General features: G+C 42.2%; 2 protein-coding genes across 2 annotated transcripts in view; one reads left to right on the top strand and one right to left on the bottom strand.

Annotated features, from left to right (window-relative positions):
- The window catches only part of cacna1c (calcium channel, voltage-dependent, L type, alpha 1C subunit), a 242,937-nt gene extending 236,193 nt beyond the window's left edge, over positions 1-6,744 (bottom strand). Inside the window, exon 1 of the mRNA XM_068731360.1 lies at positions 4,930-6,744. Within this exon, the coding sequence (XP_068587461.1) occupies positions 4,930-5,053 (124 nt within the window). The 5' untranslated portion in view covers positions 5,054-6,744. The remainder of the gene's footprint in view (positions 1-4,929) is intronic.
- Positions 1,645-13,063, top strand: dcp1b (decapping mRNA 1B). Its single transcript, XM_068731367.1, has 11 exons — positions 1,645-2,009; positions 2,397-2,437; positions 2,763-2,890; positions 8,281-8,347; positions 8,495-8,711; positions 8,952-9,044; positions 9,207-9,993; positions 10,172-10,222; positions 10,722-10,942; positions 11,048-11,260; positions 11,386-13,063. The coding sequence occupies exons 1-11, from the start codon at positions 1,851-1,853 to the stop codon at positions 11,461-11,463; spliced, it is 2,055 nt and encodes a 684-aa protein (XP_068587468.1). The 5' UTR covers positions 1,645-1,850; the 3' UTR covers positions 11,464-13,063.
- Positions 13,064-16,012: the final 2,949 nt, after the last annotated feature.

Here is a 16,012-nt window from a genome sequence, read left to right as displayed (position 1 = left end):
TTTTTTCTCAAGGACACTTTGACATGGCTGTTGATGGTTGTACACCAGCTGTTGTTCATCTCTGTGACAATATAAATCCAATTACAGAAACAGCTATCACAGTACAAAGCAGAGGATAGGAGGAGTGATAATTTTAAAGGCTATACATTGCTGGCAATTTAGTGATATCCATGTATGTATTTATAAGTGGTTGTAAACTAACAAGAAATGATCAGCTATAAAATGCAAACAGAATGAATGGGCTAATGTTTATCCACTTGAGGTGGCTTTTCCCCCTCAAGTACCCTTGCAACAGAACAGGATTTGTTGAACTGAATATGGAGATTCACAGTCGGGTGATTCAACATTTAATGTGTGATATGGGTATGGCTGATATGGATTTGAAGAATTTACAGTCCTGAAAGTCGTGCTCCTGTATCATTTACGAAACCCTAGAACTGGCGCATTATAAACTGTGCTAAAATACAGCATCTGAATAAACCTTGGAAGGAGACGAGCAACAGCATAAAGATACGGGGACAGCAGCATTGCTGAAGGTGAAAGTGAGATATATATTAACCAGAAAATTGCAAGTTTAAAACACTGCAGGAGGAGAAAATATAGGCAAGACAACTGCACCACTGTATGATGTACTAAATTACACTTCCCAAAGAAGATGCCTCATGTGCTTGTGTGTACATTCCCCCATCACCCATTGGCAAATAGCTGGATAAACCAACTGTAGAACCTTAGCACAAACAAACTGCTGTGTATTTGTTTCTATTTGGAGTTGTTGTCGCATGGTGTAACTGTTTTTTCATAGGATTTCCTCTCTCATTGAGACAACACTCTTGGGGGATACTTACAAACACACACACACACACACACACACACACACACACACACACACACACACACACACACACACACACACACACACACACACACACACACACACACACACACACGTGCATTCTTGTCTGGGCTTTTCAAATCAATTCAAGCCCATGCAGTAGATAGCTCGAGCAGGAAGGGCTGTGTTTTATCCATCCCTTTGATGCCCCCTAGTGCATTTTATGGGAAATGTAACAGAGGATTGGGAGAGATCAGTCAGCGCCAGTGTTTATGTTACCCAGAAGCCAGATAATACAGAAGTGAAAGACAAAAGAGAAACATCAGCTCCTTACTTGTATTGGAAGAAGTTAGTTGACAGAATCAAACAGGATAGCTGTCTTTCCTTGAAATACTAAGAAACCCAACAACTTTGTGTGTCTACACACAAGATGTCCACAACCATATACACACTAACACAGAGGAGTGTAGCCCATACAACCACGTAATACGTAAATAGAGCTGAAATAAAAAACGTACTCCACAACCAACCCATTGACAATGCAATTAAACTATCTGATAGAAGTATTGATTTAATGTGTGTAAAGTTAATTTAAACTACATGATACCTAATGTCACATAGACATTTTCCTCCTGACGTTGCCAATAACATTATCATGAATTGTTTGAATAAAGTAATAATGAAAATCCCTGCAAATCATATAACTAATACTGCATCGACTTTTCCATGTTGATTGATAAGGCTGACATCTCCATCCCTGCAGCGCAACTACTCATGTCTGGTTGTTTACAATCTCTCTGGCTAAACATGGCCGCTGACAAACTCACTCATGGCAGTTAGCACTCGTTACATCTTTAAAATTTTAAATGTATTAATCTTAAATTACAAAAAGAACTATTGCGCAGTTACCAATTTAATTGAATTTTTAGCCTTGCTGTTGGTTTGTTTTTTATCTCATCTTTCTGTGACTCGTTAGCCGCTGAAGCTAGGTAGCGAGCTAACTTCTCCATAGGGAACAATGACAGCGACTTCTGCAGGTAGCAGCAGCTGTCTCACCGCTAAAGGACTGGACATAAGCCTGGCTGCTCTGCAGCGACAAGACCCATACATCAATGACATTGTGGACGTGGCCAGTCAAGTTGCCCTTTATACATATAACAACAGGGCAAATGAGTGGGTAAGCCTTAACTTTACTTCATATGCTAACTTAGCTTAGCGTCGTCCCTAATAGGCGCGCTTTGTCACTAACACAGTTTTGCCTCAATTTAACTTGTACCTTTAAGTTAACCACAGCTATTGTTGTTGAGGGTCTAAAGAGTTATTTTCCTCAACAATTGAAACGTATAGCCCTCTAGTATTCGATTGCCTGGAATATTGTACCACAGATTATATGTATAGATGCACGTTGCCCCCGAGCACCGCACACATATTTTCAATTTACTTGACCCCAGCGACGAGATGTGGGGAAGCCAGTGTTATCACTTTGCTCATTTTTTTGTGTGTGTGTGTGTGTGTGTGTGTGTGTGTGTGTGTGTGTGTGTGTGTGTGTGTGTGTGTTTTTTAGGAGAAGACAGAGGTGGAAGGCACCCTTTTTATCTACACAAGGTAATGAGTTTATGTTGGACTCTGACATATTTGAGTCTAAAGATGTTCTATGCCAAACTAACTTTTCTTAAAGTGCAACTCTTCGTATATATTTGTTGGGAATTCCTTTTGAAGTTCTTTAGCCATATTGGTACGTCATACAGCCATGCCTAAATGTTAACATGTTAAATTGAGTATTGGATTTTTCAGCTTTATTATTATTTTATTACTAAACACAACTGTTTCTGTGTAATAAATCATAATATGGTAGGACATTACACAGCTGAAGAGCCTCTTGTTTCAAGTTGTGATTGACTCACTTATTTCTGTCCTCTGTGTGTTTCAGACTGGCCTCTCCCAGGCATGGTTTCACCATTATGAACAGACTCAGCATGGAGAACCTGACGGAGCCAATCACCAAAGACTTGGACTTCCAGCTCCAGCACCCCTTCCTGCTTTACCGCAATGTGCGATGTAAGGAGACAGACACGCAGCTACACACACACACACACACACACACACACACACACACACACACACACACACACACACACACACACACACACACACTTCTGATGTCTGCCTATTCTTTATTGATACCTGCAGTTGTTTGTCATCTCAACACCTGTTGAGCACATTATGTGTAGTTTTGAACCCATTGCCATTTGCTATAGTGTGATATTCATTGTAGTGAATCACAGATGACTAAATACCAGGACTAGCCACATGGACTTAATACGATTGTGTATATTTCATCTCAAAATCCACATGAGACCATATCGCTATGACCTTTAAGACCTGACGGCAATGTGATCACGTCATACTTAAAAATGACAGGTGCATCTATAGCCACAGGGAGGAAGTTAGATAAAAGATTAACAGACCAACGTGTGCAGCATGCTCCTCGTTTTTGTTGGAGCCGCCAGTTCCATATAAGGAGCAGAAGCATTGTTGTGACTCAAATTATGTTGAGACCTGCATTTGGCACACACACACACACACACACAACCACACACATACTGCAGAATGGGTCTTTGGGACAAGAGCCTGACAGCACTACAAAGCCAGCCAGCAGAGATTAGATACACCACAACAGTCACTGATAACATAAACGCACACTCACTCAGGAATCGCTGAAACACACAGACCTCCCGCCCTCTCTGTCATGGTCTCACACTCTCCGTCAGGCTCAGTGAGAGGCAGGTGGAATGGTGTGTTTAGGCACCAGTGGATTCCTCACGCCTGCTTTGATCCCCTTACTGTAGTATTTCATTAGTGTTTCTGACGCGTTTGCGACACCGGTGATTCTTGCCTCTAGATGTGGTCAGAGCGTCGGTAATGGGGTATAAATTGCAACTGAACAGCTAACTCGCATGTTTTTGGGAAGGAGAGGAATTTCAAAGCACATAAAACCACAGCTCAGTTGATTAGTATTTCCTCTGACGAAGAGGAAATATGGGGCAGGGGTTATGTGAGTTAAAGAGTGGGTGAGTACAAACCTAATGGTCAGTGGCTCCAGACGATTACGCTGATATGAGACGGATAATAAAGCAGGCAAATAATGCGAGATACAGAACGGTTGTAATCATGCTGATTTTGATCGCCATAGCTGCTGTGACCCTGAATAATTTTTTTGCATCCAGATACGTGACTAGGTTTAGCCAGATTAAGCTAAAAACACATAAACAGCACCGCAGATGCTCTAAAAGACATCAAAATGTCATGTGATCTCCAGTGAGTGTTTCCCCGATTGTATATGTGGGTCGGATGAATCCATTCCATAAAACTGTATAAACAGACAGCTCAGGAAATATTATTTTTTTCACTAGCCACTAACCATTTGATCTGTAAGGCTATTTAGGCCTCAGGCTGTTGGTAATGTCGCTAGTCCCACCATGTCATGACCTCTTTGAGCAAGAGTCGTGGAATCTTATCCTTAGATAAACACGTAGCTCTCAGCGCTGCCGTTACTTCCTGGAATGGCAGTTGGCACAAAGTGGCACCCCATGTTAAAAATAGACTGTGGAGAATGAAGATATACCACAGAACAGAGCGATTAAGGGAAGAGAACTTCAGTCTGAGCAAGTCGAGATTCCTCTGGCAAATATCCTAGCGCAGGCGCACGGATAGAAAGCTTTTTACATTCCTATAGGCACCTACTATCCCCGGCAGTGCGTCAGTGGGCCCACTATCTGCAGTGCATATGGAGTTAGCTGATCCCCTAACCTTGGCCGTGTTACTGTCTTGATTGATGGCTGTGGCTCGTGAATCTGTCTGCTCCACTAGATACTGGGACTGCTAACTAACAACTCATTTGAATGTCTTTTCATTTACAACCTATTTGGGTTGTAAAATCCTGAACTTGCTTCTAAAACTTCAGGTTACAGTATTCTCAGTGTGTGCAGGACATTGATGTCTTCCTGTGCCATTGACCCACTCGTGCAGATTTGGGATTATACTGCATAGAACGTTTCTATGGCGTTCTGTATATCAGATTGTACGTGCGGTCTTACCTCCAGCTTGGACGTATGTGTATCCCAGGTCTCTCTCTGACACCAGCAAGCCTTTGAATCTGACCTCAGGTTCTTCCTCCAGCCTCTCATGTTTAGGTTTTCTCTGAAACAGGCCTCTCAGCATGGCTCCCCTGGTCTCTCAGGAGCCTCACAGTCTGGTAGTAGTTGCCTCTTTGAGTCTCTCTACAACTTGAAGTTGCTCAGATTATACCTGAAAATGCAGCTCCAGTAATATTGTAGATCTGTTAATGGGTTCAATGAAAGTGATGCCAACGGTGATGTGACACTTCCTCTGACGAGATTGAAGCAAACGATGTACCGATAGTGAACTTCTGTAGTGAGTGGCACTGTGTAAATGTCTCTTTATGCAGATCAGGTATAGCGCACATACAGCTGACACAGCGGTTGTGGCAATGCCTCCTTAGAACTTGGCATCAGTAGCAAAAGAACAATTTTTTTTTAATTAACCTGCAGTTAAGCCTCAACAGGAAGGTGTAACAATAGTGTTAATGTCTTCTTAGATGAGTTTCGATAGCTGCAACCCTCTATATTTACTCCTCCAATGTATTTAATTCCATTCCTACAAAGTAAGCAATGGTTCTTCTGGGAAAACGATAATTCCAAGCATAGATGTGCGTTGCCGTAAGAGCATCTAACTTTGACAAACGTCCAGCAAACTAAATATTGTCCCAAAGAATATCAACACTGTTCCTCATGACTGATGCACAGAGAACTCTCTCCACAAAGCCGATCACATACTGCAGTAAAAGTACACCTAATCCACCCTGGACAACACTGCTGCCTCCAAATATGTCTGCATTTATAACTATACTAAGTAAACGAAACAAAAGTGTGTTGTGAATAGTCCATAGGTGCAGTTTGGGTTACGGCCAAACACCGTTACTGTATTGTCAAAGCACATTTAAGCCTCCTGGAAAATGCAATGTTGCAGAAAAAACGTGTAAATCAGATTTAACCAAAAATGTCTTCTTTTAAACGCAACTCCAAACAGAGTAGTAGTTGAGACGGACGATGACTTACTGCTCCCCAGACAAAAAAACAATCTTAAATATAGTCCCACTAAAGTAGAAAATGTCTTCTATCCATCCAAGTCCCACTGGAAGACTTAGTGAAGGTCTACAGCAGACATCGCGTGCGCCAGAGATCCCTGGTGGTCTGGTTTGTTGTCACAGGAGGGTTTGAAAAGGACCACACAGCTGAAGTCCTGGATCACGTACAAACTTCAGCAGAGTGACAGTTGCCGACGTTTCCAACTATCTAATGTAAAGGGATGCTGTCGCGTTCAGAAACGACGTTTATCGGTTGTCCTCTCCGCCCCATGTGACCGCTCGGTGGCGTTCGCTGTCCGGTTCACTTTGTTAGGATCTCTGCTTCACTGCGCCCACTTCTTTGTTGGTGCTGCTGGTTGTAGTCCTCCTCCCACTCCGTCTCTCCCTCTCCCACTGTCTCTCTTGCTCAGAGGGGTTTAGGCTTTTTGCATGTCAGTGTAGCTGAAAATGTGTGCTAATCATCTCTATTGAACGTTTTTTTATCTTGCCCTCTTTATTATCTTGTGTCTTTCTTTGTCTGTGGGGTGAGGCAGGGCAGCATGCTGGCTTGTATCCAGCTCTGTTTCCTCCCATCTATTCACTTATTTGACAAAAACTCAGCCTCTGTTTCTTGACAGCTAAAGAGCTCTCAGAACTAGATGTTCTCTCTCATGATAATCTCCTCTCTAACACACCTCACTTCTTCCTATTTCACATCTGTCCCTCAATTTTCCAGCTCTCTGACTTTGAGTCTGTGTCTCAGTGATCTCAAACAGTCTCAGCGGCTCTGGCTCCAGCGGACGCTCTCCCACTGCAGTTACTTATTTTGTACTGGGCTGATTTTCCCAGGCTCAACTGAACGTCTGTCTGTCTGTCTGTCTGTCTGTCTGTCTGTCTGTCTGTCTGTCTGCTTGCGTGTGTGTGTATGTCGCCATACTGACTCAGTAGCCAAGTGTGTGTTGTGTTTATTTTTGTTCATGTCTGTCTGTGTGGGAATGTGTGTCTTTTTGACTGTGGGGGTAAATGTGTCCACCACATACAGCAGACTACTTCTGTCTCTCGGTGGCCTCCGTCCCTTGTTAGGATCGACCTTTTCTTCACTTTAAGCGTGTTGAGGTGTGAGATGATGTCCTGCTGTCTTGTTTAGGGTTGGGTATGAAACCTCAAATTACCTAAACCCTAAATTAGTTGAATGCTTGCTCAGATTCATACTCTTTTTATCTAATTTACTTAGTAATCTATGATTCAAATCCTAATTTTGCCATTTGTAGTCTGTATTTTATGCAGGAAGAGTTCTTGTTCTGTTGCTTGTGTTTTGAAAAGCTGGGCTCCACAGGCTGGAAACCAGACATCAGCTTTTGGTGGCCGAATTTAGTCACCTTATATTTTGAGTAGTTAAGATGCTATGCAGCTATACGCCAGCTGAAGAATAGAAATGTCACATAATGTACATGCCATGTGTTGACCTTTTGTTGTTAGATAGGAAAGTGGAAACAAGTTGATGTTCCCTTTACAGTAGGGTATCCAGAATAATTTTTTTTGTACCAAACTTCCGGTACCTCAGTATTTATGCGACACCTAGAGTTTTGTTTGAGTGGATACATGAAGGAAGTGGGCCTCTGGGATCTGGATGTTGTTTTAGACCTTAACTGCTTTTTTTTTTTTTTTTTAGGGCAAAATTGTATTCCTGGGTAAAGTTCTGAATCTCTCCACACTGACGGGAATTGAATAATCATACAGCCACTTTTCAATATGCTTTTGGAGCCAGTGCAAATGAAAATAGTCAAATGAGTCACTGTGCACTGTAATGCAACCTACTTGCTGACTGCTGTGTAATCCTATGGCAAATGGGTTTTAGTGTTGCCGTCTTCCTCCCTTGTTGGCCATGTTTGTGTAGTTCAAGAGACTCCAGGGGCCCGTGTTTTACTGTGTAATGGCACTGTTGGCTTCTGTTTCCCTTTGGGAAATGACTCATTGTAAGCCCTGGTTTAGACCCAGCAGGGCTAATAGTACATGGTTTACGTGTCTGTCGGGCCTGCGTTGATGTCATGGCAGCAGGAGTTGTACGACAGAATGTCTGTGCGTTCATTTGATTGTAAGGGTATTGCAGCTCTGAACACTCATTTTGTCGTCTGCTGGTGCGTCTCACGATTCAGTTGGCAGTTTCATCATTTCAACGCTTTACTTCATCTTTATCTTTGACTGGGGCATTAGCCCAAACCAGGACTGTTTGTTTATGTTCAAAAGTTCACTTCTTTCTCTCTTTGCCCCTCTTTGTCCCTCTCTTCCTCTCTCCCCCCAGTGGTTATCCATGGCATTTGGTTCTATGATAAGGAGGACTGTCAACGCATTGCTCAGAGGATGAAGATGTAAGTGCTTAGCAGCAGTTGGAGGAAACAAAATGGGATTGGAATTGTACTCTACTGCTTGTCTTGTATGGATCTGTAATGTATTTCACGTGGACCTGTGTGTGTGTGTGTGTGTGTGTGTGTGTGTGTGTGTGTGTGTGTGTGTAGTCTGACCCAGCAGGAGCAGGCCCTGGCTCAGTGTCAGGGTGGCTGGTTGTCCCCAGGAGGAAGAGGAGGATCAGTAGTTGTAGTTGGAGGAGGAGGAGTTTTTGGGGGAGTAGTTGGAGGAGGAGGAGGAGTAGTAGGAGGTGGCGGCGGAGGAAGTGAAGCGAAGGCAGTGGACATCATCCAGATGTTGACCAAAGCACGCACAGAGTATGACAAGGTAGGATAACACCAAATAATCTGCTCCCTTAACAAAAAAGAAAACATATTTTGCCATGGGTTTCTTTTGTTCTGGAAAAATTTGACACATTTTATTTGATTGTTTGCATTTCCTCATACTGACCAATAGGCAGCACAGATCACCTAAGATCGTCCTCTCTCCGGTCTCTCTGGCCTTGTATCTCTCTGCTTCTCCTCGTGTCACATTATCTCTTTTTTCCACGTGTCTCTCTACATGAAGTCTGCGTCAGAGCCAAAGGAGATCGGTGGCAGCAGTGTTCTTTATGGAAACCCCAACCTGATCAAACCAATACCTGTTAAACCGAACACACAGGTAAAACATTCTCATCCACGTCCTATTTCATTCTAGGGTGTTAATGACCTTTTGTAGTCCGCCTGATTTGTTAAAAACACTTCAGAAATAAGCACAGTTAGTTGCAGTAGTTGTCTCCTTGCTTACTGCTCTCTTACCCATCTCTCCCTTTGTCTCATCCAGGACAGTGAAAGTGCTCAACCCAAGCCTCTCTCTCTGGCCACTCTTTTTGGCTCTCAACCTCAACACTCATTCAAACCTGACCCAGTCCCTCCAATGGCTGCCCCCGAGACGGGGCTGTCGATGGGACGGGTCATGCGCCCGCCCGTCGCCCGCTCACTGAAATACGACGACACGGTGAACTCTAGCGGAAGTGCGACCTCCAAGGGAGGCAACGTCGCCGTGGTTGGCAGTTCAGATGGAGGCCTCAGGGCTGTGATTGGAGGACAAACAGTCGGGGAACACGGCGGAAGTGCTGTTGTGGGCTTGCTGCCGAGTCCCACCGGCGCCCATCAGCAGCAGCAGAACCAGCCTCAGCACTGCCCAGCCATCCAGAAACTCATGCAGGGACAGCGAGGAGTCGGGGTGGTCGGAGGTGTCCTTCAGACCGTGTCCGAGTCGCCCGAGAACCGGCTGTGCGACAACGGGGTGCCGCTGGAGCATCACCACCACCTTCACCATCTGTACCATCATCATCATCAGCAGCACCTCCTTCATCACCATCATCAACAGCAACAGCTACAGGCTGACCCAATCAAGAGACTTTTCCAGACCCAGCCACCTCCTCCCTCCTCCAACCTGCCTCCTCTGCAGCAGAACCCCCACCTCTCCTCTCAGCCCGTGCTGGTGGATCCTGTGTCATGTTCCCACCTTCAAGCGCAACAAAGCCAGCAGCTGTTTTTCAGCCTTGCTAAACCTCAAACGGAGGCGCAGCACAACAGCCAGTCAGCTTCAACTATACAGGGAACAGGTGGGACATCTTTTATCCTGTCATTATGCTATGAACAAGCAGCATGACCATGTACTGAGTAAATGTACTATATACGTGTTTCACATTGTAAATAATAAGTGAATACTGTTAATTGTAAAAAGATAATAAGCTGAAAGCTAATAAGCTTATTTTATTGATATTTTCTCTGCTCTAACAGGTTTGCTGCCATCTCAGGTGATCACTGACCAAGTCCTTCAACCTTTACAAGGTATGACATCAGTTTCCTTAAAATGATATACATGCACATGTTGTGTTTTCTGTTTTGTGACAAGCAAACTTCAGTCAACCGTCGCAGATTCCAACCTACTTTTGCACAAATTTTTGTTTCGGTGAACATAAATCCAGTTAAATCTAACAGATTCTGAAGAGGCACATTCATTTTTAGTAGTTTTGCATTGGAATTCAAAATGTAAGCCATTGTAGTCAATGTATAGTAAATGATTGTGCTAGTTTGATACTTAAAGATGTCTGCTTGCTAGTGTTTGGGTATCTGATTTATATTTTTATTGACTATCTCTGTAAAATATGCCTGATTGAATATTTCTAATGTGACAAAACTATGCAGGTTAGTTAGATCAGGCAATTATGTAATACTTGTGACAGATATTTGACTATGTATCTATCTTTCTTCATTTCTCTATTCAAACCTTTATCTGTTTTATCTGCGTTAGAATGATTCTAATCCTCTAATCCTGCTCTCCTGTCAGGTCCTTCTTCCCAGATGTCTGGTGTGGTGTCGCATCATGAGCTCCTGCAAAAGCTCCAGCTGGTCCAGCAAGAGCAAAGCCTGGCTTCCCACGAACCCCCTCGACTCTGTCCAGGACTGGCCCCTCGGTTCTTAGGGCTCACTCAAGGTCAAGGTGCAGGCTCAGTAGTAGGACCGGTCTCAAACCAGACCGTGGGCCAAAAGGCTGCGCTGCAGTTTCAGGTAGCGGTTCTCTTTTACTTGTTTAGCATTTGTTTAAATTCTTATTTTAGGTTGCTTAAAAAGATTACTATTAAGGAGTACTAATAAGTACCCCTGTCTATCCAGGTCATCTCCCCCCAGCGGATACCGGCCACTGTGGCCCCCAACCTGCTCCTCTCTCCCAGTGTGTTCACTCAGGCAAAGTCCAGTGGCGGGATGCCAGCGGCTGCCCAGGAGAGCTGCCCTCCCCCCTCAACCCTGTCCAGACCCCCGCTGCAGGAGGACATCCGAGTCTTGTCCAGAAGCCAGCTTCAGGCCACACTGCTGCACATGATCCAGGTAAAAAAAAAAATGTTACCGACATTTCCCTCTGTCCATTTGTTAATTACGGAAAAGCAGAGTACATGTGAGAATACGCGTCCATGCACACATACAGTATGATGAGCCGTGCTTGTGTGTTTCAGACTGACGGCTCATTCCTGGACACCATCTACGAAACCTACATCAGCCGCTTTACTAATGACTCCAGCAGCAAGTACTGATGACTCTTCACACCTTCTGTCTACACATGCACTCCCTGTCCAGAGCAGTGGGGCTCCTTCTTCTACATCTAACACGGCTGTAGCACTTCTAATCGCACACACACTTACTGTATTACAGAACCTGACTCTCTTCCCTTAGAACCAAGTCTTTCTAGTCGCAACGACAACAAAAACAGTTTCCATTCTTACAAAAAGACATTTTAATCCTGTGACTCCTGAAAAAACAACTTCACAAATATGGCATAACTACATTCTTGACGTCACCTGTAGTTAAGGGGAAATGTACCCTATACTGCAAACTCGCTGTTTCTCAAGGTGTTTGAAATGAGTATTTCCCTGCACTATTTTCTTCACCAAATGTAGCAGAATCTTATTTGAATTTGTTTTGTTTTCGTTGTAATGTGTAGTCTTTACTCCGTGACCGTTGTCTAACACCAGCCAGCCTGCTGCACTTTGATCAACAAGTCTTCCCGGGCTAAAAACTAGTGCTGAAGGATTTGCTCAAATTGACTTGTAAATGTAAAACATGTTCAGCATGTTTTGTTTTCTGTACATTTGGAAAAAGTATTTTTAATTGTTTTAATTGCTGTTTACTTACAGCTGATGAAGAATTAAAAATGACATGGTATCCATCTAACTTGAAGTAACAAGGGAAGTACAGGAGGTTGTTAACTTGCCCTACCTCACAGAGAGTAGTTCAGAGGTGAACCTGTGTTTTTACAGATGTCTCTTATGTGATTGGACAGTTTTAAAGATTAGATCATCCAATCAGGACTTTGTATTTCAGTTTAACATAGGGGATTTCATCACCACAGAAAAACACATTGACAATCTTTTAACACGAGTTGTTGTGTAGTTTTTAAGTGATTTTGCATTCATTCCACAGTTCCTGAACATTTTCACTGCCAAACATCTCACAGAAAGTCCCCTCAGGAATATCACATTTTTATTCATCAAACACTTTGCTATTGATGGTAAATCCAGTTGAATAAACAATGGATTAGATGGATTTAAAGCCATAAACGGCAGCAGAGAAGGTATTTAGATATATCCGATGATAGTTTTGAGTTCACAGGCCTGTTTAAAGCAAGTGGAGAAGACAATATGATATAAAATGCACTTCCAAAATACTGTTATGATACACGTTCTCAGTTCCTCACAGAGAAGTTGAAGTCAATAGAAATGTTTAATTTGATCGGGGTTAGGGTTTGTGCTTAGCCAGACTATACAGTAGCTACCAGAGTACACAAAAACAAAAGAATACATTTGAGAAAAAAAACTGAATATTTTTTTCCTATTTTTGTACTCAAAGAAAAAGTATTGTTGTCAAAGTACAAATAACCAGCATGTTACATGACACATAAATGTACAGCTAACATAGAAGTACAAATTCATTCTTACACAACATATCTAGTTATTTGTCAAATGCTTTCTTTTCTGAATTCATCCATAAAGTTTTTATTGAAAACCGTTGTCATTTAGGATATAATGAGACATTGGAATGCCAATGAAAACATTTTTATTTCTTTTTGTCGGGAATGTTTTGCTCTTACATAAACTGGAATATATTTTAATTGGATATTAAATGTTCTCAAACTTCCTTTGTGGTTGCTTACCGTCTTTTTTTGTTGTTATGTCGATGGATCTGCATGGCTGACTGGTATTATGATGATTATTATTATAATTATTATTCAAGATTGATCCAGCCTCAAGTAACACTTATCACAATGAAGGTGCGCTCATTATCGCTTTAATGTCACATCGTTGCCTTCTTTCGCCACAATCAATAGTGTGACATAATGTCTGCAGTGATTAATCAACTGGTTTTTACACAACCAGCAGTATTGAGGGGCCTTTCCCAATTAACTCTAATAGACTTAATACAACTTCTTTTCTTTTTTTTCAATATTAAATCGCTCCCTGAGTTTGTCGCGCCTAGCCGAGCACACGGTACAAGCCAATAAAGCAGAGCTGCTGACACAAAGGAGTTGATTTGATTGAACGGAGCAGCCGTTGAGTTTGAGAAGACGATCTCACCACAAGGTCCATTCAGTGGCTGTTGTGGAGCTTTTGATCAAATCAAATGATCTCCAGAAGCAGATGAAGCAGCTATTAATTAGGTTTTGTGGTGTGGACCTCATAGAGATAGTTTTCTCAATGATAACATACTTTTAACCTCAACTTTTTGGTTGAAAGAGCCTCAAAGGAAAGTGGAAATTTGAACAGTTTCAGTGTCAAATACCACGCAAGCTCACCTAAAACAATCAATGTTGTTTCATTGATGCTCGTGTTTTACTTCAGGCATTTTCACAACATCACAATGCAGTGTTATGTTTCATTCTGCGTGCAACAATGGCACTAATTGTCTAATTGAGTAAATGACCTGACAACAAAAGACACATGAATAAGTGACTGATCCATTGACGGTCTGATGGACCGATTCATCCTCCGATGGTGACCGTAGCCTCTCAGGACAACGGGGATAATGACCGTTAACTTAATCACTTTCCCTGTGACATGCAGGCATGCAGTATGCTTCTTTAGGTAAACAGACTGCATATGGCCGAAGCAATACAGTGAAGAGATTTGAATCTAAAGATCTGCTCTGCCCTCCCTGACTTTTAGTGTTGCATAATATTTTTGATATCTTCGTGTGACAAATTCTTCAGTCCATTAGTACTAACTGGTGTTGTTGTTATCAAGGCTGTTAATGGCTCACAAATAGCCCCTGGGAACCCAACCACTGATAGGAAACGCAGTGTTAAATGGCACAACCGCACATTGTGATTAACGTCGGTATTTAAAGAAGCAGTATCATCTAAACCCAAAACCACAATCAGCTACAGCACAGTACAAAAAAAGCTGCACAGTATAGTGTTAGGAGGGCTGTATTTTTGTATTTTTTCAGGAAACACACACACACACACACACACACACACACACACACACACACACACACACACACACACACACACACACACACACACACACACACACACACACACACACACAGGTTCCAGACCACAGGTTTGGCTGATCTAGCCAAAACTAAGGGCTGACTATTAGCCCTGGCTTAGACTAATCAATGACTTTGGGATGTGTGTGTGTGTGTGTGTGTGTGTGTGTGTGTGTGTGTGTGTGTGTGTGTGTGTGTGTGTGTGTGTGTGTGTGTGTGTCCATGCAGAGAGAGGCGGAGTCTTCTGTTTGTTCAGGGAGTCCAAACCACTTTTGTTGCCACTGTATTCTCAAATGGAGGATGTCATCTGCATTAACTGATTTACTGGTTTTCACGAGGTGATGAATCAGATGAAAACAGATAAATATTGTTTTGTTTTTTATGTTTATGGTTTATGTCTTCTTTATGATTTTGTTCATACATGAAAGAGTTGTCCTAACTTCAAACTGAATTTTAGGAATCATTCTTCATGTCATTTTTTTTTTTTACAGTCTCCTAAACTCAGACAAGACGAGTTGGAGCCATAATTAGCAGGGTAACAGGTATGTGAGTTCTCTTTATTATTCTATGCTACACTGGTGACTGATGGTGTTTGAGGATCATATTTTAATGTATTCATATAGATATTTGTTGTTCATGTGATGAAAAAGAGAAGTAAATGGAAAATTCAAATAAAAGTGATCTAAAAACTATTAATATTGCACCTTAAAAGGTATTAATTGGGGAAAATCTTTACTGTGAAGTAAAATATAGTAAAAGAAAAACCTGGAAACCAAATGCATGACTGAACTGGATAAATGAATGAATGGAAATCAAATACAATAAAAACATATTTCCACATCCTCATTTTGGTATTGATTTTGATTTAAATTAGTTTTGCCTGTTGTAGAGATTTCTGCAAAACTATTATGTTAAACTGTATGCTCTTACACCACTGCTGAATAAAGATAATCATTTACTGGACTGTAACGTTATCAGCATTCGGTTTATGGCGAAGGATTTTTACAAAGTGGTAACCGGACCAGGCTTAGCGGATAATTCTGATTTATTTCAACCCAAGTCTTTGTATGTTGCTATACTTTCAGAATAAGTTTGGCATTAAACTCCTTCTGCTGCTGATAGAAAAATCAAGAGTTTGTCCATGTTAGAGGGAGGGGGGGGGGACTCATCCCCACAGTCAGTGATCTGGGTCAGTGGGGGAGGAGGAGTCCAACAGCTGGTATATTGTGCATAAGTAGTATGTGCATGCATATCAGTTTGTGTGTGTTCGTGTCACTAAATGTCAGCCATTTCTTAACTGTCAGCGTGTCTTAACCGTCCATGTTATTCATCTGACCCTTTCTGCATTTGTGTGTATGTGCCGGATTGTTTCACTACATTTTTATTTCCATAACAGCATGAGCAGATGTTTTACTGTGTGTGCGTGTCGTGTTTGCTTGTGTGTATGTTTGACTGTGTGTCTCTGGTATTTAGTTAAATGTTGCTTAATGGTCCCAGCAGCAGAAAGCCCATTTCAGCTCTAGACGTCGTTTCAAAGTCATGCCTCTGCTGTGGCTCTCATTCAGTTAAAATGATCCACTGTGCAGTTTTAGA

This window comes from Cebidichthys violaceus, unplaced genomic scaffold, assembly GCF_023349555.1.
Source record: "Cebidichthys violaceus isolate CVI_PGR_0920_01 unplaced genomic scaffold, fCebVio1.0.p SCAF_51, whole genome shotgun sequence".
Lineage (NCBI taxonomy): Eukaryota > Metazoa > Chordata > Actinopteri > Perciformes > Stichaeidae > Cebidichthys > Cebidichthys violaceus.
This window is presented reverse-complemented; position numbering and strand designations above follow the sequence as displayed.

What these genes read in the sequence shown, in the direction of transcription:
- dcp1b (XM_068731367.1), top strand. Translation starts at nt 1,851, where the DNA reads ATGACAGCGACTTCTGCAGGTAGCAGCAGCTGTCTCACCGCTAAAGGA. An exon ending in GCTTTACCGCAATGTGCGAT is followed by an intron (nt 2,891 to 8,280) that starts GTAAGGAGACAG and finishes CTCTCCCCCCAG; the next exon opens with TGGTTATCCATGGCATTTGG. An exon ending in TTCAACTATACAGGGAACAG is followed by an intron (nt 9,994 to 10,171) that starts GTGGGACATCTT and finishes CTGCTCTAACAG; the next exon opens with GTTTGCTGCCATCTCAGGTG.